This window comes from Lacerta agilis, chromosome 2, assembly GCF_009819535.1.
Source record: "Lacerta agilis isolate rLacAgi1 chromosome 2, rLacAgi1.pri, whole genome shotgun sequence".
Taxonomy (NCBI): domain Eukaryota; kingdom Metazoa; phylum Chordata; class Lepidosauria; order Squamata; family Lacertidae; genus Lacerta; species Lacerta agilis.
In genome coordinates this window covers 32366970-32389070 of record NC_046313.1, presented here as the reverse complement: position 1 = coordinate 32389070, position 22101 = coordinate 32366970, and the positions used below count along the sequence as shown (strand labels likewise).

The following is a 22101-nucleotide window of genomic DNA, read 5'->3' as shown; positions in this document are numbered from 1 at the left end:
GTGGGTTATGAAACTTTCTCCTAATACATGTTCAGCTGGCTCCTTCTCTTATGGTTTTAAGGAAGAATATTTTTACTTCACCAGGCATTTGTTCTGCGCTGAATGCCTCCTGACTGATTTTGTTTGTAATAGTGATGATGTTAATGCTCTCTTGTTGTTTTTAATGTGCTATTTTGGCTTTGTAAGCTGCCTTGGGGAGGGGGGTTCCTTTGGTTCTGTAAAATGAATGAATGTTTGACTAAATAAACCCAAGCAGATACCCTAACAGTGCTCAGACAGGTAGGTAGCCATGTTGGTCTGCCATAGTCAAAACAAAATAAAAAAATAAATTCCTTATGCAGCTGCAGCAGTTCCGCTGAGTGGATCGCTCCTTAGAACTTAAAAGAGGAGCCTCTGTTCAAATCTGCTATTAGAATAATTCGTCACTTTTATGTAACACCATCTCAGTACACGGGACCTTACAAGAACACAACCTAAAATAGAAAAATAGATTCAGGGAAACAGCTGAAGGCAAAGGAAACGAAGAAGCAGGCGGGTGTGTGTGTGTAAATTATTATGCAAATATTTCAATTAAGACAATTACACGCGGAGGGACTAGGGACTTACAGGTGTTTTTGTTGGACTGCAATTCCCATTATGCTTGGCCGCTAGTCTCGCTAGCTGGGGCTGGTGGGAGTTGGAGTCCAAAAGATAAATAAATCCGGCTATCTTCCCCGCTTCAGCTTTAAATGCTAACAGAGCTGCTGACGTACCACCCCAGTTCCCTCTGCCCGAGGGCGGCCTCAACAATTTAAATAACCCCTTACTAAAGCGCTTTCTCTTTTCGAAAGCCCCGTCCTCCTCTTTCCCGTCATCCTCAGCGCCCATGCGCTCCCGACGCCTCTCCTCTCCCGTCCCGTGATGCCTCGCGCCGCCAGTGGAACAGGCGCAAGATGGCGGCTGAGCGGCAGGTGGCCAGCGGCGGTAGCGGCCGTGGAGGTGGTGGAAGCGGCGGCGGCGGCGGCGGCAGCAGCAGCGGAGGCTCCGCGGCGGGCCTAGAGGAGAACAAGGAGAATGAGAAGCCGAAACCGGGCGGCCTTGGCGATAGCCTGGGCCTGGAAAGTATCCTGCCGGCATGACGGGGTTTGGGGAGGGCTTAGTGGGGACGTGTCACTTAAGCGAGCGGCGCAGCCCTCCATGCAGCCCTGGCCTCTGGCCCCTTCGGCCTCCGTGGCCTTTCTCCCGCTGCCTCCCCCCTCGCTCTTTCCAGGGCTGGGGGTGCGGCTGTCGGAGAAGAGGCTACTGGCAGATTTCCTAGTGGAAGAAGGGTCGAAATGGGCATTAGCGGGAACAGCTGACGTGGACCTTAGGAATGCAGAGCAGCATATTAGTAATAATTAATAATAATTTTATTATTTATACCCCGCCCATATTAGCATTACATTAGGGTTCGGTTTCAGCCAGGCGTTATGGGTGTTCGGTTTTTTTGTTGGGGGCGGGGGGGGGCGTTACTTCTTGAGATTGTGACATAGAAACATAGAAAGGATTTGGGATCCAGCAACATATGGCATATTTAAGAAAAACTTTCTCCTTTCCACTACCACCCCCTAAACCGCCTGGATTTGCAGGCCGCGCCTGTTTCTGAAAGGCTCCGTGTGAAATTTATTTTGTGGCAGTAGGCCTTGGCAGACTTATTACCTGGAAAATAGCGGTGTTGAAATGTGAAATCCGTGTGCAGTTTGTAGCAAAGATAGCTGAGCAGGGATTCAGAGTTCTGCTTACCGATCTCTTTTTGGAGGAAAGAGTTATTCTTTGGAATTATTTGATTTCATATGCATTTTTCGGGGGGGGGGGGTTCTTTCCTTTGTAATCTGCTCCATATAGTTGATGATAGAAGCACTGCTAAACTCTTTTGACTGATATAGCAGTCCTGTGCTGTTGGACATTGTGGAGGAGCATTCATAACTGCTATATAAAAATGAAATGTTATACTGTGGAAAGAAATCCAGGCCCAAAGTGTTATTTTGCAAAACTTTGTGAAGCTTTCGGTGCAATTAATTTTTCCTTGGTGTTACCAACATATGTAACACTTTACCAAGCAATACAAGTTTAAAATAAAAACTTCCACAAAGTCATTGCCCCTAGATGCTTACAATTTAGACAGTGGGGGAGACAAGGCCATTGTTGTGGAGTAAATATACTCTGATATAGAGTGAAATAGTTGTTAATGGATTGATGAAGGCAGCATCAAAATGTCAGATGAACAAAGGTCAATGTTAAAAAGTTAATTCGGTGATTGGGATTAAAAGTAACTGGTGATCATGTAGAAATGTGTTGGGTGCAGCAGAAAATTTAACAGTTCCTGAAAATAATTTAAAGGCATACTTTTTGCCTCCTTCTCCAGAGCTACCACTAAATACTGCAAAGTGTTCATAGTGGACACTTGTAGCAGTTCATTGAAACCTCCCGGAAAGTATACTATTTCAGAAATTCAATATCCCAAACTGTGCAATTGCCACATGCAGTATTAGCTATCTTGAAATAAGAAGAGCATTTATGCTTACAGTACTTGTTATTGTGCTCTGCCCTTTGTTTTGCTAATTGGCTCACTTCCATAAATATTAAGATTTCATAAATATCTTTGTTTCTGTGGAATCGGGAAGAGGGAATCTGTAGTTCATGCTTTTCATATTGTGCGTTAGGAGCCTAGAAAGGTTGATTTTTCATTTTATTAAGAATGATCAGAAGACCCAATGAATTTTTGATACTTCATTATTTTAAGTGTTTACTCTTCTTGCATTACTGAAAAGGCAGATGGAAAATGTAAAGTACAGACTACCTTTTGGCTTCTTTGTGAATTTATCTGTACTCTTGCTATACTCGAAACAAAATAGAAAATTCTTTCCAGTAGCACCTTAGAGACCAACTGAGTTTGTTCTTGGTATGAGCTTTCGTGTGCATGCACACTTCAGATGCACACGAAAGCTCATACCAAGAACAAACTCAGTTGGTCTCTAAGGTGCTACTGGAAAGAATTTTCTATTTTGTTTCGACTATGGCAGACCAACACGGCTACCCACCTGTAACTTGCTATACTCATTGGCCTATGTGTACCAGTTTTTATTCTGTAACTGTAATAAATCAGATCAGTTAATCTCACAAATTCATGATTATGGTTGCAGTCCTGGATACAGTTACCTGGAAGTAAGCCCCATTGAACTTTATCTCATCATCAAATATCTCTTTATAAATATATAAGGAACCATTGGGTTTCCCAGAATACAGTGGTGCCCCGCTAGACGAATGCCTCGCTAGACGAAGGCATTCGTCTAGCGGGAGGCTGCCCCGCAAGACGAAAAAGTCTATGGGGCTGCCTCGCAAGACGAAAATTTTTCGTCTAGTGGAAACCGCGGTTACATTGCCGCTTCGCTAGACGAAAATACTCGCAGAACGAATTATTTTCGTCTAGCGGGGCACCACTGTATAGCTTAACTGAATTTAGACAGTTATTTTCAAGCTAACATTGATATACACAGTTGTATTGGCTTTCCAGTGAATTCTACTTGTGGTAATCTGTAAAATTTAACTTTGTTTAACGCTTTCCCATTTCAGAAATAAGTATCACAGTGTAATATTACAAAATAGAAAGTTAGTTATTTACATGTGTTTCTAAAACAGCTGTCATTTTAATGATACATCTTTAGCATCCTGTTTAACGTTTCCTTAACAAGTTCTTCAGTCCTTCAGATTGTTAAGGAATCGCAACAGCAACATGGGTTACGGCATGGTGATTTTCAGAGATACAGGTTGGTATGCTAGGTATAATGAACGGGAATGATTTGCTGCCAATGTCCTTTTGTTTATTTAAATGACTAGGTCTTAACAGATGCTAGTTCTTTCTGCAGTTTTAGTAGGGCTGCCATATTTCAAAAAGTGAAAATCTGGACACAAAAGTTGTTGAGCTGCTTCTCCCCCCACCCCCCAAGTTGTTAAGCTTTTTAAAGTTTTACCCAAAATTGTTGAGCTTCTTTTTCAAAATCTTTAAAAAAAAGAACTTCTGAGCTACTGTTATTGAAATTCACCAAACTCTACACTACCAACACGGGCTGCCATACAACTGGATTTTCCCGGACATTTCAGCTATTTCCGCCCATATGCTGTTTACAAGGGCTGAATACCAGCTATGTCTGGGAAATTCCGGACATATGGCAAACCTAGTTTTAGAGAACCTGTTCCTTCCACTTATTTATTAAAATTTGTATCTGTTTAACATTTAAAGGTACTTCCCCATTTAATTGAATCGTTAAATTGTTGGGTAGCTTTTTTCTTCAGTTCTATACAGCACTAGCATGGGTGTTGCATATAATTTATATAATGCAGCTTTTACTGGTGTGTATAGGAGTATGCAAAACATTGAATGGAAAGCTACTTGCTTAGAACTCGTGTGTTGCCTAGGCACTAAAGGCTTCATTTCTGTAAACCATTTGGTGCACCACTCTAAAGCAGCTGCTTTGTGGTTCCATTCAGTTCTGTAAATCTGTCATGTAGGCTGCCAAGATTTCCTGATTATTAACATTTTGGCTGTGACTACTGTCCTCCACTTTAAAAACTGATGACATCCACACATGGTGTCCTCTAATATATGACATGTATTATAGCTCTAGGTTTGTTTTTACTGTCCTCCTCTTTCTTAGTCAAATAGGAGGCAAAAGATGGAATTCAACATTGTGTAAATCAGGCATCCCCAAACTCAGCCCTCCAGATGTTTTGGGACTACAACTCCCATCATCCCTAGCCAACAGGACCAGTGGTCAGGGATGATGGGAATTGTAGTCCCCAAACATCTGGAGGGCCGAGTTTGGAGATGCCTGGTGTAAATCCTATCCTTCTGTTAGTGCAAGCTTGCCAGACGGAACAAACTCCCATCTCCTCCTTTCACACACTGTTCTGGGGTTCTCCTTGCCCTTCCAAGCAAAGTGGGGAGGGGGAACCCCACTAGGCTAGCAGGGCTTGTTGCATTGGCTCCTGGAACCTATTTAGTTGAATCCAGCCCAAGTTCTATTCTTTTTAAGAACTAAAAAGTTGTGGTTTTTCTCTTCAGAGGTTACTGCTCCCGACGACTAAGAAGACTCAGAAAAACTCTTAACTTCAAGATGGGAAATAGGCACAAGTTCACAGGCAAGAAAGTAACAGAAGAACTGTTATCCGACAACAGGTACTGGGACACTAAATAGCTGTGCTGAACTTTCCCCCCCTTCTCCCTCCCCCCCCTTTTTTTTTGCTAAAAGGGGCAGGTAAAGTTATAGGATTCTGGTTATATCTCTCTCAGAAACCTGCAGTAGTGAAGGGAAATGGTGTCGCATGCTTCTAACCACAGAGCCTAGGGCTTTACTGATCAGAAGGTTGGCGGTTCGAATCCCCACGACGGGGTGAGCTCCCGTTGCTCAGTCCCAGCTCCTGCCCACCTAGCAGTTCGAAAGCTCATCAAAGTGCAAGTAGATAAATAGGTACTGCTCCAGCGGGACGGTAAACGGCGTTTCCGTGCGCTGCTCTGGTTCGCCAGAAGCGGCTTAGTCATGCTGGCCACATGACCCGGAAGCTGTACGCCGGCTCCCTCGGCCTATAGAACGAGATGAGCGCTGCAACCCCAGAGTCATCCACAACTGGACCTAACGGTCAGGGGTCTCTTTACCTTTACCTTTTACCTTAGCAATGCTATTCCCCCATCACCATGGGTGACATTATTTAGCTGTGTGCTGCAGATTTGGGGTGCTGGTGAGGAGAGGAGAGAACTGTTCAACTTCAAAATGGGCAGCCCTGCTCAGTATTATAATAATGTTTTGAAGCAGATTGCTGTTCTTTTTTCCCTTTAAATGTAGTGACTTGGAAATCAGTATCCTGGCTACCAGACTTCTATATGCATATTTGTATGCTAATTTCTTTGTGGGTGGGTGGGCAAAATGCCATCTTTGTTTCTTTCTACTTTGGGGATAGGATTTGTTGGGTTAACTGTTGGGATACTTCTGGATAAAATGGGATTTGAGTATCAAGATTGAGAATGGTTTTCAGGATGTGCGATCAAGGCTTTAAAGGTGATGGGGTAGATAAATGTGTCCTAACCACAGCAGAACTTGTTGCATGGGTTTTTATTGCACAAGTGAAATAAAGGAAAGAAATTTGTTTGGAATAGGTTTTTAAGCTGTCTTTACTTTTCTTACACTAGATATTTGCTCTTGATTCTGATGGATGCTGAGAGAGCCTGGAGTTATGCTATGCAGCTTAAGCAGGAAGCCAACACAGAACCTCGCAAACGATTCCACTTGTTATCTCGCCTGCGCAAAGCAGTAAAACATGCTGAGGAGCTGGAGCGCCTGTGTGAAAGCAACCGCGTGGATGCCAAGACCAAGCTGGAAGCTCAGGTTACTGCTAACTTTCAAAACCCTTTTATAGCATAGATGATATAAACTGACATTTTGTTTCTTGTTGGATAAATGAATCTGAATTGTAAATAATGTTAAAACTTCCTGGGGAGATTAGGTTAGGAATGTCCAGTATATTTGTAGCGACTTTTTAAGCCCAAGTTAAATAACATAGTTTCATTGAATCAGAATAGTGATCTGTACAGTCTGAGACAGATCATTAATCTGAAAGGCAGTACAGTGGTACCTCGGGTTAAGAACTTAATTCGTTCTAGAGGTCCGTTCTTAACCTGAAACTGTTCTTAACCTGAAGCACCACTTTAGCTAATGGGGCCTCCTGCTATCGCCACACCGCCGCCACACGATTTCTGTTCTCATCCTGAAGCAAAGTTCTTAACCCGAGGTACTATTTCTGGGTTAGCGAAGTCTGTAACCTGAAGCGTCTGCAACCTGAGGTACCACTGTACAGAAAATGGGGGGGGGGGGGGGGGCAGATAGCAGCTAATCCTAAACAGGAGTCTGGTTGGGTTCAGCCCATAGAATGTTTCCAGCTGACCTATATGTATGCTGCTTAGCCAGTGCTTCCTCCTGTAGTCCACCTAGGACTGAAAGACTATAGTATACCATAGCAGATGCAGCAAAAAGGTCAGGAGATGCATATGCTTGTTTGAAATAGCAGGCTCTGTTATTTACATATATAAGGACGTGATGAAGGTTGAGTGATATATTTGAGGATGGTGAGTGGAATCCCATATAGTGCTAAGTTAATGTTTTGTCAGTGCAAGAATTTTGACTTGTGCAAAGGAACACCCTTCCCTGCACCCTTTTCCATGCATCCTCTAAATCTGTTCTAAGGGTTGCCCCAACCCTCTGGAGCAGATTTGGGGAGCGTGCAGGGCATGCACAGGGGAAATAGAGAGGGAAATCTTGTTACGTAACTTGAAATAATTGTGCTGATGAGATGTAGTTTTTGGAACTATCAGGCTGTAGCATAAAAATTTATGGAAGTTCAAACCTGACATTTTGCACCTTCTGTCCAGAAGGTTGAGTCTTAATGCTGTTATATAGGAAGCATAGATACTGGTAATTGTCCTGTCATTCACTTTCAACTTTTGGCTGAGAAACAGAGAGGAGGTAGCATCCTTTTTTGGAAGAACCCCAAAATTTGGAAAAACCAATTACAATTATTATCCCTGCCACTAAAAAAAAAATCACCCACTCTGGTGAGGATTATTCGACATTCACAGGATGTTGAGTGTCAGTTGGAAACAGAAAGCCAGGGAATACCCTGCTTGAGCTCCTTGCAGCTTATATTGGAGAAGGGTAAGGCTGGCTGGCTGGAAACTTGAACAGGAGGAGCACTCCTGCTAAGAGGTTAAGATGCACTGCAACATTTTGCAGTATATCTTCTGATGTAGCAACCATTACCTTAAGATTTCCAGTGGAACTCCCATATATAAAATGAGCCTTTTCTGGGAATGGTCAGACAGTAGCAGGGATAAGGACTTCGGTCTCTTCTTTTCACCCTTGGTATTCTCCCCAGGTCACACCCCACACCAGCCCTGCTTTCTTCTTTCAGTGTTTATTAGAGTCCTTGAACTCTAATAAATGCTGCTTTCTTGTTGGGGGTGAAGGATAGGGAGGGGTGTGGGGGTGTAAACTAGCCTATTGCATAAAGGTAAAATTCACATTTGCATCTCTTCTCACTTTAGCCTCTGGTGCTCCCCACTCCTGGCATGCTGCCCCTGGAAGGTTGCCCAGAAATGAATGCAGCCCTCTTGTTAAACCAAGCCCCCGCAGGGCTATAACCTACAGGGGATGGGAATTTCATTTTTATAAATCCTGGGATTCCTTGATTGAGGCAGAACCAAGAAGAGTGAGGTGGGGAGTTTGGGACCTAGCTTGTGTATTCAGTGAATAGGAAACTGAGTGTCTGCAGAGCATAGAAAAAAACAAGGAAGAATAAAAAAATTGCTGTGCTGAGTCAGGGTAAAATTCTACCTAGTCTAGCACTGTGTCTAAAAATACCAGAAACTTACAAGTGAAACATCATAGATACAGGTTTTTCATTCTCTGCATCTGGTAATCGGATTCCTCTATGTACATTCCATTTTTAGCTGCCTGAGCTAATAGCAATTGATTAACATGTCCTTTAGGAATTTGTTCCAAAAATATTATCTATTCTAGAATCCTTCTATATGCTGATTTGTGACCTATCACACCCAGGCAGTTTTTTGACTCTGGCAGCTTAATGATTTACTTATTATAGTGCACATGTTCTTTCATTTACCTGAACACCCTCTGTTTGTGTGGTGGAGTAGCATGAATACTTGCACAACAACTGGCCAGTAAGTACCACAAGTCTTAGTAACGTGTCTTTCAAAACAGCATCGCGCAATTCCTAAAGCCTTTTCACTTGGGGTTAGGTTTCTGAAAACATGAATTCAAAACATGAATGTATAACTTGTATGATGTATGTAGTGATGTAAACGTTAGGACTGAATGCCAGGTTTACTGTATGAATGCTTGTTGTGGTATTTGAGGTAATGTAGGCAACTGGGGAAAAGAATAGTGTTCAAGCAAGTTGTCAGTCTCTGCTGGCTATATTCTTGCTGGCTGTAGACTGAGACTGTACTATTGCACCGACTAATAGGCACCCCTCCTTTTTTTACAGGCGTATACAGCATACCTCACAGGTATGCTCCGCTTTGAGCGCCAGGAATGGAAAGCAGCAATGGAAGCATTTAACAAATGCAAGTGAGTTTGCACATCCTTCCTATTGCTTTTTTTAATATGAATTGGTTAAACTAATCCTATCACATGTTGATGAGTTTTTCCACGCAAATTCTTCTCTGTGTTCCAATATAAATCCCCCCCTGATCAGTTTTAGACCCAGAGTAATTTCCCTACTGAGCAGCATGATAATAAAGTTAAAAGGCCTTTGTAAGAACAGCTCAATACTGTTAGAGTAATTTACGGTGGTACCTCTGGTTAAGAACTTAATTCATTCCGGAGGTCCATTCTTAACCTGAAACTGTTCTTAACCTGAGGTACCACTTTAGCTAATGGGGCCTTCCGCTGCCGCCGTGCTACCGTTCCACGATTTCTGTTCTCATCCTGAAGTAAAGTTCTTAACCCAAGGTACCACTGTATTTTAAAGAGAAAGGACTTTCATTGTTGTAAAATAGTAACTATTAAGTTTTTTTCTTCTTTCTGCAGAACCATATATGAAAAGCTGGCTAGTGCTTTCACAGATGAGCAGGCTATACTATATAATCAGCGAGTGGAGGAGATCTCCCCAAATATTCGTTATTGTGCTTATAATATTGGTAAGTAAACCAAGGAGAAAAATACTGCTGCTAGTATTGTTTACATTTGCTCACCTGCCAAAAGAGATAGTAGGGGTAATATATACTTGAGCATATGCTTGGTGCACTGTTTAAAGTCCAGACTGTCCCTCAGCTTGATGTTTTGGTAATTTCTGCTTTCATTTGGAATAGTTCTTCCTGTCAAATTTGCAAAAAAGAGCTTGAAAATGTGCTGGAGAACACAGAAAGCTGAGAAAACAAGAATCAAAATTGGGCTTTAATGGTCATGAGTTGGATCTAGGTGCTTGCTTTTTTTTTTTTACTTCACTTCTATGCAGTGATTAATATCCCAATTTTTCCATTACTTTCTTTGATCTTGGGGCAGAAAATATTTGACAAAAACCTGGTCATTTAAAATAAAGTCCAGAGTACTTGCAATTTTTTCCCGAAGAAGCTGCAAAAGTTGCAAGATCTTACCCTTCTCTTTCCAGCATTTTTTTCCTGCTGAAAATTACCACCCCATGTGCTTTCTCCTGCAAGTACTTTTTCCTTTATAGAGCAAAAATTGGTAGCTTTTAATGTGAAAGGTTTGAGAAATCCCCCATGTTCTGTCTTCTACCACAGATGAAACTTCTTGCAACTGAATAATATGTAACTTGCCTTTAAGAATGAAGGTTTGTAAATTTGGAGGTCCTTGTGCATAGTCAGCATCTCTTTTTAGCATGGGCTGAAAATATTATAATAAGAATTATTTATTATTATTTATTGAAATTATATACCGCCCTATACCCGAAGGTCTCAGGGTGGTTCACAGAAAAGATCAACATGAAAACCACAATATATACAATCAAAATAAAAACAACCCAATAACCCAAAATAGCCAGTAACTACAGAGTTGCCTTTCTCAGCCCACTGTTGCAAATTGGCGTTTATCATTACAGCATATTGTTTCGTGCATACATATTCAGGACACAAATGTAAAATGTTTCTCTCAGTGTTCTTTACATTTACTTCACAATCACAAGACTTGGAATTGTTTTCTCACAATGTAACAAAATGTGCTAGATCACATATTGTGCACTGCTATTTGTTTCTTAGGTGACCAGTCTGCTATTAGTGAGCTAATGCAAATGAGACTGAGATCTGGAGGCACTGAGGGGCTTCTTGCTGAAAAACTTGAGGTAATCTGTTCTCTTTTTTTTTTTTAAAAAAGAGCTTTTCTTGCAGAAGTTGGCATAAGCCTGAACTTAGACCAATAGTGTCAAACTTGGATTGGCTGTAGAGAAAACCTGCCATCTAGTGTGTCCTGCAGACATGGAAAGCTATTTTTTCTGTTAAAATGAATCACACATGCAGATGCGTAGCTGTGTCCTGGAAGTCTTGGAATGTTCCTCTCCTCCTTCAACTAGCCACCTAGGAAAGCAGATATATGTGTATGCATCCCAGATGCATATGATCACTGAAGGTGGTTTAGTCATTTGTGTTGAGTGTAGTAAAAGTGCCACGGAACACACTGGGATCCTCTAAGAGATCTGACAGCACTCCCTGTCTTTATGATGGACAACCCAGTTCTAGATAATTTTATGTAGGCAAGGATTTGCTGACTAAGCATAATAAACAGAAGAGTCCTTAGTGGTTTTAGGAGCATTTTAAATAAAATATTTTAAATATTTTGATTTCTGATAATTACTTGCCTTTAGGGAATAGGACAGACTGCTTATTTAAAAAAAATGAATGTGTTATCAGATTAATTTTTTTAAAACTTAAATGGGCAGATTTTATGCCTGTTGCTGTGGTTGTTGCACAGTTCTAAGTGAAATGTTGGGAATACAACCTTCTATTTGCATTTCTAAATAATAGCTTCTCTGTTTTGCAGTCATTAATCACCCAAACCCGAGCAAAGCAGGCAGCCACTATGAGTGAGGTAGAATGGAGGGGAAGAACAGTGCCAGTGAAGATAGACAAAGTGAGGATCTTCCTGCTGGGGATGGCTGATACTGAAGCAGCTATTGCTCAGGTAAGTAGAAACTCACTGCAATCTGTCACTGTGATTTTTACTATAGTCAAAGTCCTGTATTCTTGTGTGTAATTAGATAGCTGTACATCATCCACTTGTGTTGGGGGCAGGGCAGATTTATGCACAGAAATGTTGTATAATAGAGCTGTGTGATCAGCAAGTGGTGTATCTCACAATTTTCCAGTGTCTTGGCTGAACCTTGACCAAAAAGAATGTAGGAGGATATAAGTGATGTGTATTTTCTGGCCTATAATTGTCATGATCAGGCATGTTGCCAAGTCAGTGAGTACACGTAGATTGGCTTCTGGAATTACCGTATCACATGTTGACATGCAGACACTTGCACGTACATAGCGCTCCCCAAATTTTGTCTTGGTTTACTTGTTAAACCCATTTATTGAGTTCACCACCAGCTCCTCCTGTCCCCAAACTTTATTTGTGCAGAGAACTCTGAGAAATGTTTGACTTTGTGTTAGGCTTTTGCAGAAGGTGCAAGTAGCACCTTGCCGTTGCTGCATCTTGCCGAAGCCCAGTAGGAAGGGAAAGCAAATGTTTTCCCTCTGCATAGAATAGGGTTGGAGGAGAAAGAAGAGGTGGCTTCTGTTATGCGAATTTTGCCAAAGTACAAGCCATGGATCACTGCTTCTCCTCCCCCTGTTCTTGTAGAACAGGGATGTCCAACCAGTAGATCGCCATCTACTGGTAGATCCCCGGTTGATCCTGGTAGATCGCTGTAACCTTATCGTGCACAAAAAGTTATGGGGGGGGGGAGCTTCAAAACTGTGCAATCCTCCCCCCAAAAAAGCTCAACAACTCTGGGCAATCCACCCACCCACCCCACACATGCTCCTCCTCCCTCCAATGACAATGGTTAGATCACTGCCAGTTTTTTTATATATATACTGGGAGTAGATCGCAGTCTCTTAAGGAGTTGGACATGCCTGTTGTAGAATAACAAAGGGAGTATTTACCTTCCTGTTATGATTTGCAGGACTGCTGCTGTCTTCTGCAAAAGTCTAACGTGCAAAGCTGCAGCTAACTTTCTTTTCCTTCATGGAAGAATGAGCCAGTAGCAAATTGTTGCTGCCGGTTGCAAAAGCTGAATGGGAAGGGAAAGATAACACATTTTTCTCTATGGGAGAAGAAATAAGGAGGGCTTTCCCCTCCCCCTTTCCAGCTGTGTTTTTGTACGAAGCTGCTCCAGGGCAACCTTCAGGAGAAAAAGTGTACTGTATTTCCAATTTCTTCCCTGAAGGTACTTCTAGCTTCCCACCAGCAAAGGTTCGTTGGTGCATGTCAAATGGAGGAACAGCACTTGTTACTTGTCAGGAAGTAAGCAGATTTAGGGAATCCTCATTGAGTGGATCATACATGAGTCTTATTTAGAGGCGATCCTATGAGCCAAAGCCTGGTTAAATATCCAGTTCTCACAATTGTTTTTGTACAAGTTACAAGGGAATTCTGCTCTAAATGGATACACCCACCACAATATATACAAGTGTTGTTAGGCAGATGCTGAACATTATGAAGAAAATACTTTCAGGGTCTCATCAAGCAGAGAAATAAAACTGTAACCATGCTTCTGAATCAAGTATTTACTTATTCAAGCTATTAATCCAGTTCAAGTCCATTTTGCCTTCAGTTCTGCTCTTTAAGAACCTTTGCTGATACATCCATTTCTTGAAGGAGCTCGTTATCAGTTGCAGTGCTCCCAGTGCTTGTCCATAGTTATGTTTAACACGAGTGATCAATACACTAACTTCAGCCTTTTCCCCAAGCCAGTCCTGAAGCTCTGTTCTCTGTATGCTGGGTGTTTTATTACTTCATCATTATTCTAGTTGGTTTCCCCTTTGCATGTCTGAAGTTGAAATACTCTCATGGGTGTTGCTGAGAATGCTGTCAGACTTGTCTAGCTTGTCTCGGTGGTGTTTCAGAGTAACCAACGTCCCTCCTTAATATTTAGAAACCTCATATATATATATATATATATATATATATATATATATATATATATATATATATATGACACACACACACACATACATACACACACACACACCTGAAGAATAAGCAGCATACTTTTGAAGTTTATTAATCCAGTTAACATTAGTTGGATGAGCAATTAAAGCTACTATGCCCAAACCTATCCCAAAACTGCTAGGGAGGTTTTCTGAAGGGCTGTTCAGGCTAATGAAACTAGTGAGTAATTGGCTTCTGGAGTGCAGCCCTAACCCTGCAGTGCACAAACCATGGCTCTCAAACATGCTGATCTAATCAAAGCAGGCTGTATACCAAGGAAGTGGAACTTTTAGCCTTCCAGAAGCTTAATCTAGGAAAGGATACTGTTAGTGCGTGGTTCCCTAAACTGGATGGGTGGGGTTCAGCCTGTTTGGGTGGAGTCTCACACCCCAAAGGAACAGGTATGCAGCTTGTGGGGTACTTCTAGATTCCATTTTACGACATGGCAGTATATAAATAGTAATCTTCATGGCGTGGAGTGCTGTTCATCACCTGCAGCTGATGATCCAGCTGCATCCCTATCTGGATGGGGACAGCCGAGGTTCTGTTTCTCTGGTCTGGTAGTCTATGTAGATTACTACAGTGCAATATACATGGGGTTGCCTTTGAAGATTGTCTGGAACTAGACAATCTAAGCATATAACAATGATCCTGGTGGGCTCTTGGTTTTTCTTGCTCAGTTCATAGGGTACAGCACTGATGAAATGGTTACAAACAGTTTTTATGAGAAACTACTACACAAGGCCTTTTTTTCAGTGGTTTGAACATAGTCACACTAGTTTTCCTAGTGCATCTCAGGAATGTTAGCCACAGGGCCAAGTTTCTATAATTTGTTCCGTAAACAGTGTAACATTCTGTAAAGATTCATATCATGTTGCATTTCTGAGTTAAAACAAAATAAAACAAAAAATTCCTTCCAGTAGCACCTTAGAGACCAACTAAGTTTGTTCTTGGTATGAGCTTTCGTGTGCATGCACACTTCTTCAGATATAAGAAGTGTGCATGCACACAAAAGCTCATACCAAGAACAAACTTAGTTGGTCTCTAAGGTGCTACTGGAAGGAATTTTTTGTTTTATTTTGTTTTGACTATGGCAGACCAACATGGCTACCTACCTGCAACATTTCTGAGTTGTTAGAATTATTAGTGTGAGCTTTTACTCCTTTATGATTTCAGAAAAAGTAACAGCGACGTAATGGATTTTCAATGTTTCTGTGGTGCTTCTTTGTTTAGGCAGAAGAAGAAGAAACTAAAGAACGGCTGTTTGAATCCTTGCTGAGTGAGTGTCGAGATGCAATACAAGCTGTTCGTGAAGAACTGAAACCAGATCAGGTGAGGATAAAGTATTGTACTTATGCATCTCCATATAACTGAGTGCTTGAAGAAAACATCTTGTGACAGACCCTATAGGGTTCTTTATGAAGTGTAATAAACTGTAGTATCTCTCAGGCTTTGAGCTTTTGTTTTATCTCTGTGTGCTCCCCAAATAAATACAATATAGCTTTGTTCTGCTCCCAACAGAAGCAGCGGGAACATTCTTCAGAAGTGGATTCTGGAAAGGTTACTAATATCCAGTACCTGCACAGGTGGGAGTCCTCCTAGATACTAATTTAGGGTTGTATCCTATGAAGTCATCCCATTTGCACATTGGAATTCCCTACCCCTCCTCTTGCCCAGCACCCCACCAAATCTGTTCTGTAAGTTTGGAGAGACCCCATAACAGATTTGAGGGAGCACATAGAATGAGAAGAGGGAAGGGGAAGCTATGTTGCATGATAAGTGCTTGTGTGGGACATACAACTTGGTTGGAGAAAACCCTCAATATTTAATTAATATATTTATTTATTTAAGATATCTTAAACCCCTAATGGCTTGTGACTGTGTATAATTCAAATCCAGCAATATAATAAACACTTTAAATATTCCACCATTGCTAATAAGGGTTTGTAAACCAGCCAAAATTGAACATATTCTACTTGTTTGTTTGTTTGTTTGTTTCGTTGCAAATATATCAATGAAGAAAACTTTAAGGTGGTCAGACTAGAGTTCTTCAATACACTCTTTAGAAAGGCTTGACATTCACCTTGTTCATCCGCCCATTTTACCTGTTAAGCTTTTATGATATGTCCAGGTGGTTTTGAAATGGCTTTAAGAAAACTCCTTTAATCATGCTTTCTAGTTATCTGACATACATCAAGCTGTCCACAGCCATCAAGCGCAATGAGAGTATGGCAAAGGCTTTGCAGAAGGCGCTGCTTCAACAGCAGCAGCCCGAGGAAGATGGCAAGCGTACACCTCGGCCTCAGGATTTGATACGCCTTTATGACATCATCTTACAGGTAATAGCAATGGAGGGGGAGGAAGTCTTCTGGTTCCATATTTCTTAACCCTTTCCTAAGATCGCAAAGCACAAGTTCTCTAAAGCTGCAGGAGATCCTAATTATTCAGCAACCAGAGATCACGATCCTCCACTGAAAATTCTGTATAGCTTGTAGTAGTGCTTAAATTCTAGAGCCTCGTGCTCTCAAAATGAGTCTGTTCTCCTGCCTGTTCATTCCTGCAAGTACATCTTTGCTGTGTTCATTGTCCCTAGAGGACTCCGCCTCAAGCACATGGTCCCAGCTGGTCAGCATTTCAAGTATTTATAGTCTTTCCTCTATTTTGAGATGCAAGTCTTTGGGGGAAATGTGGCTTCATTGTAGGGAGACTAAATTTGACGCATGTGTCACTTTCCTATATGAGCATTTACTACAGCTAGTACATAGATAATTCTGCTAATTGCAGGTTATTCTTAAAGGGAGCATGTGGAAAGGGTTTAAGAAAATTCTAGTGTTTAAAAGAGTGATGCTGTAGCTTCTTAATTCAGTTATTTCATATGTGTGTGTTTCTTACTGAAGAAACAAACAACCACCCCATGAAAACTACTGATTTGGTTTACACATCACTCTAAGCCAAAGTGTGACTTGGCACAAGTGTTGGGAGCTCCTGGGAAGAAGATAGTGGTGACTTTGCTTCTCCCCAGTTGTTTTGCTCCTGTTTAACCATGCTGAGCTAAGCCATAGTTTAGCTTTACCGCATTGTCCAAACCCACCCTTGTAGTTTGGCTCTCTCCAGACTAGCCACGAGCCATAAACGAAGAACGAACCTCGATTATGCTTCATGGTTAGTCTGGAGTCAGCTAAATTGTGAGCTTGCGTTTGGATGACATGTTAAGCCAAACCGTGGCTTACTTCAATACAGTGCAGCAGCGAAACAACCAGACAGCTGCGCATTCACACTGAGCCATCATTTGGCTTAGTGTGGCATGTGAACCCAGGCCTCTGTCATAACAAAATACTAAATTAGTTTTAGTGAAAGATTATCATTTTATTTTAACAAGATTTATCTACCATTTGATTTTAAAAACAACAATCTGTTTTACAAAAAAAGATACCTTCATTTGTGAACCACTAGTTGCATTTCTGATTTATGAAATACTATTTCTATTCAAGAGCTGTTTCTCTCCCCTCCCCCCCTTCTGTTAATTCTCTTCATCATTGAAGAATCTGGCAGAGTTGCCACAACTTCCTGGTCTGGAAGAAGATAAAGGCTACCTAAAGGAAATTGGGATAAAGACACTGGTGTATAAAGCTTACAGGTAATTCTCAAGCAAACAAGGAGGTTACTTGATCAGTTTACCTATAGCTAAAGAACAGCTAATATTTGAATACAGAGGCATGGATCCTAAGAACCAAGAATAGAAGGAGAAAGTATAAGTGGTGTTCTGTGAGCACTTGTGGAAGCTGTACCAGAAGATTTCTTGCAGTGCCATTCCACAGTGTTCTTGCACAGAAACTTAAGCAAATAGTTATTCTTTCAACACCGATTGAATTTGAAGTCACTTTCCTCAGGCAACATTCTTCTGCTAATTCAGAAGCAGCCCTTTCGTGACTAACAGAAAACCAATTATACTGAGAACTGAGTTGATTGATAACAAGAAGCAAACAAGAAATTGCTCAGCAGAGAGGGCTTCTTTTAAATTGCTTTTAAATTGTTTTTTATATTTTTTATTGTTTGAACTGTTTATAACATGAATATGAATGCACCCAATGTTGTCTTCCCATCCCACTAGGTGTTTTTTCATTGCACAGTCATATGTTCTAGTGAAGAAGTGGAGTGAAGCCCTTGTTTTGTATGATCGAGTTCTGAAATATGCCAACGAAGTCCAGGCCCAAGCTGGAACTTATAAGAACAGCTTAAAGGTATGAAACTCTCCATTCAGCATGGAGCAACTTTGTCAGTGAAAGCTCTTGAAAGGCCGCATTCAGTTAGCTAGAGGCCATGTGTATACATTTTTAACTGGCTCTTTAACTGCTGAGCAGTAATACGATGTTTAGCTTTTGTAAATTCTTGCTCTGTAGACATTATGTACCAGTGCACAAATGCAGCTGTGACTTCCAGAGACTTTCATATTCTTGCAGAAAATATACTGAATATATGTATCTCAGTGGTATTGCCAGATGCAGGCTGTGGAGCTGTAATGGCTACTGTGGATTGTATTTGTATATGCACAGTAAATGCTTTGCTTCCTCATCTGTTGTGATCGAAGCTGCTCTGGGTGATCTTCTGTCTCTGAGGAGTTTTTGAACAGTGGTTGAAACTTGCTAATGGCATAAAACTTTTAATACTAGAAAGATGTTTTACATAATTGACCTGATTATTTAGGAGCTGCCTGATGTCCAAGAACTGATCACTCAAGTGAATGCAGAAAAATACTCCTTGCAAGCAGCTGCCATATTAGGTGAGTGGGTTCCATTTCTTCTGTATAGATTGCTTCTCCCTTCTCAGCATAGTGGAATTGTAGCCTTTTCTCTCTGCTCCCTTAGTAAAAATTCTGGTTCATGCTGTGGACACCTCTTGTCTACATATATCTATCACCAAAACCGTTTCCCTCTGGTACCTTGTCTGAAATCTCCACTGGCTTTCTTATCACTCCCAGATGCAGCACAAATTCCTCATCCTCACTTTCAAAGGCATGGAACCTTTCTATGACTTGTTCAGCACAACTCACAGTTCTCAATCACTACTGAAAAGAAACCGGTGTAACTCAAGTGAACATGCAGTCGTTCCTTCCTCCCCCCGCCTGGGTCAAATTTCAGACTGCGGTATTGATGGCAATATTACACATAAATAAATAAAACAGGACATCTACATATAAATCTCAAATTGTGACAGAATAGGAACATGTTCTTATGTGTATTTTGGAAGGAAAAGCTGTGACTTGGATACTTGTATATCATTGATGTGTTTTATAGGTAGTTGCATTGCTAGGAGCAGCATTTTCCTAAAATATTCTTGTGGCACCTTTCAGATGCTGGTGACAACCATGAGATTGAATCACCATCCCAGGTCAAGGATGGCAAGGTAAGTCAGTTTTTGTAGCTAGTGAGATGGAAAATAGATTATTTTAGTGTATTCAGCAAACGTACCACATGTTGCAGTTTGCACAAGCATGCTTTTAGTTACACAAATTAGACAGATTCTTACAAATACATTTAATTGCAGATTTTTGCTGCTCATAGACTGGGACTTCCTTTTCCTCCCTTCTGCAGCTCCCACACACCCCAGATCTGCCCCAGAAGGTCCCCCAACCTCCCAGGGCAGACTGGTGGTTTTTTTTAGCAGGGGGAGCGAGGAACAGTGAAAGAGGAAGTCCCATTGGGCAAGCGAAAGTCCATTCCTCATCCATAAACAGCTTTGAATTTCGTGTCATTGGACCATGAGGAATAAAAATACTTTTCAGCTGAGTTTTTGTAGAATCACTGAGGCATTACACCTGAACTCTGTTTAGCATGATAATGAGGACCTTCATCCAGATCTGGGAGGAAATCTGACAGCTCAGAAGCTGTTTCGAGATAAGAAAAATGAGCGTAGAACAGGTCTAAACGCATAACCAAGTTTGTGCAACTCTGTCTACAGTTGACTAATTTTTGAGAAGCTGTCAGCTTTCTGTAAGTATGCATGCACACACCCTCTCTAGCAGAGTTTAAAATACTTCCTCTTAAGGCTTAGAAGAAGAACTGTCTCCTGGACAGTACATCTGAAATATCCATTCTTACTATACCTGCCTCACTGGCTTGGACATGTTACCCACAAAGTCAGAACTGATGGGGAAGGAGATAATAGGTTCCTGCCTGACCATTAGGCTAGACTTTACTTGGTAGCTAATTTTGTTTCAGCTAATCTTATCTGAGATTTTTGTTTCCTTTGATATCAAGCCACTTTCTGAACGGTTTGAGACTTTCTGCCTGGATCCTTCTCTTGTCAGCAAGCAAGCCAGTCTGGTGCATTTCCCGCCAGAATTCCAACCGATACCATGCAAGCCTTTGTTCTTTGACCTGGCTCTCAACCATGTTACTTTACCACCCTTGGAGGACAAAGTGGAGCAGAAAGCAAAGAGTGGTCTCACAGGATATATCAAGGGCATCTTTGGATTCCGGAGTTAACCGGGGCCATTCTCAAGAAGAGTGCTTTTCTTCCTGTATTTTGGGATGGCTCCAGCAGGTTCAGACCTTAACTACTTATGTCTAAAATCTATATGGGAAGTCTTTAATAATTTCCCAGTATTCTCTTTGTTTGCACACCTGTTTTATTAGAAACTTTCCACCCTGAGAACATGCATAATGTGGTCTGTCTCCCAACATTTGAAACTGAAGGAAAGAGCTGGAGTCTCAAATCACATTTATCAATCAGTTCAGGCAGGATTAATGCCCACTTTGTGTGGGCTAGGCATATCATCATTTTGTTTTACAGCTGATATGGTACTTTTAATTTTCAAAAAGCTAACCCAGCCCTCTGGATAGTAAAGAACAGAGGGGAACCAAAGGCACATATATGTCTTCAGATTTGGACTGTGTAAGCAGAGTATGCAAAAACCCACAGCTGGCTAGATATCTGTACTGCCTGCCATTTCTGACTTTTGCTTACAGCCATGTAAAGTTTTGTTTAAAAAAAAAAAACAGAAATCAGGAGCTTCAGATTTACAAAAGTCTTGGATTAAAGATATATGATGATTAAAATCTATAAAGTAAAAATGAGATTGTTTAAGAATACACTTTAAAGCGTATGATACAGTCTTTCCACATTGAGGCACCACTTCTCAGAACAGAGGAATATGTTTCTCGAAGGGTCTTTCTTAGAACCTAAAAAGTCTTTTGGCTTCAGAAAGAACAAGCTACTATCATTTTATATCTTGGAAGACTCCTGACATTTCTTCAGTTTCCCTCTTCAACTTAGCTGAAAGTGGTAAATTGGGAGGGTTGTTTTGTTGCTTATTCTGTCTTTTACCTCCTTTCTGACATTATATTTGGTTGTTTTAGGGATTCCACTAGTAAAGAATCAAAAGTGGAGCCAATGAAATCTTAAGCAATAAAGATCTCTAGCCATGTGTTCATGGTGCATTTTTTTGTGAGACATTTATCTGTGCTGTGGGAATCCCAAGTATCTTTATGTCAATATCATTTCCCCCCCCCCCAAAAAAATGCATAGGCACAATTATTCTAAACATTTGTGAGCCTGAATTGTATATTAGATTTTTCGCGAGCTATATTACTGGTCTTAGGTAGCCTGAAATATTAGTTGGAGATGAGAGTCCTTAGCCATATTTTCGTGTTTATATTTTGTCATACTGTGGTCCAGTTTAGCTCTGTTTCTTCTTGGCATTGTTGGAAACAGTTTTGAAACTGGATTGTTCAGTTATAGAAATATTAAACAAAAACTGCTTCTCAGCCACTCAGCAAGCTGCAGAGAATTAACATTTTCAGATTAAAGATAAATTGGGTTTAATTATACCAAAGTTACTGGATTTATGTACCATATGAAAAGAGTGCCCCACCTGTTTTAAAGAAATTGTATTTCTGATCTAATAAATGGGAAGGGGGTTTTATAGGGGAAAAACCTATTGCAAAAGAAAAAGGAAGTAATATTTTTTAATTTTATCAAGAGATGAAATTTCACATTGAGATGCAGTCTGGTAAGCCAATAATTTGTTAGTTCTATTGAAGGTTAAATGGAAATGAGATCTTTTGTCAAGTGACTGGGTCCAATCTCCTTTCTGGCGATGTGCCTATCAGTGTTTCGTTGATTGTACTTTGCTTCAAGCTCTGCTGTCGTACTCTTTTCAGATCCGAATTAAATCTGAGAACTCTGCTCCTCTTACAGATGTAGCCAAACTTTCTTTTTGTTTGCGTTCTACCCCACACCTGTGGGCAGCTGGACACATTCCACTCCCTGTGCTTTGGTCCTTGTTTGCTGTCACAAATGGTGACTACTTCCTTTGTGAAACATGCTGTGGCACAAAGCATGTTGGTCGGACTGAAGT

General features: G+C 41.0%; 1 protein-coding gene across 1 annotated transcript; it reads left to right on the top strand.

Annotated features, from left to right (window-relative positions):
• The first annotated feature begins 880 nt into the window (after window positions 1-880).
• On the top strand, window positions 881-20727 carry SRP68 (signal recognition particle 68). The gene is made up of 16 exons (XM_033139367.1): window positions 881-1101; window positions 3719-3785; window positions 5081-5194; window positions 6203-6398; window positions 9073-9155; window positions 9618-9727; window positions 10805-10887; window positions 11583-11723; window positions 14976-15074; window positions 15264-15328; window positions 15922-16081; window positions 17285-17379; window positions 17854-17983; window positions 18447-18522; window positions 19093-19145; window positions 20000-20727. Exons 1-16 carry the CDS (start codon window positions 933-935, stop codon window positions 20225-20227), a joined length of 1869 nt encoding a protein of 622 aa, XP_032995258.1. The 5' UTR covers window positions 881-932; the 3' UTR covers window positions 20228-20727.
• The last annotated feature ends 1374 nt before the right edge of the window (window positions 20728-22101 follow it).

Excerpts from the sequence above, each read along its gene's own strand:
- SRP68 (XM_033139367.1), top strand. The coding sequence starts at position 933 with ATGGCGGCTGAGCGGCAGGTGGCCAGCGGCGGTAGCGGCCGTGGAGGT. Across the intron at positions 9,156-9,617 it reads GAAGCATTTAACAAATGCAA|AACCATATATGAAAAGCTGG; the intron begins GTGAGTTTGCAC and ends TTCTTTCTGCAG. Across the intron at positions 17,380-17,853 it reads CTGGTGTATAAAGCTTACAG|GTGTTTTTTCATTGCACAGT; the intron begins GTAATTCTCAAG and ends CCATCCCACTAG.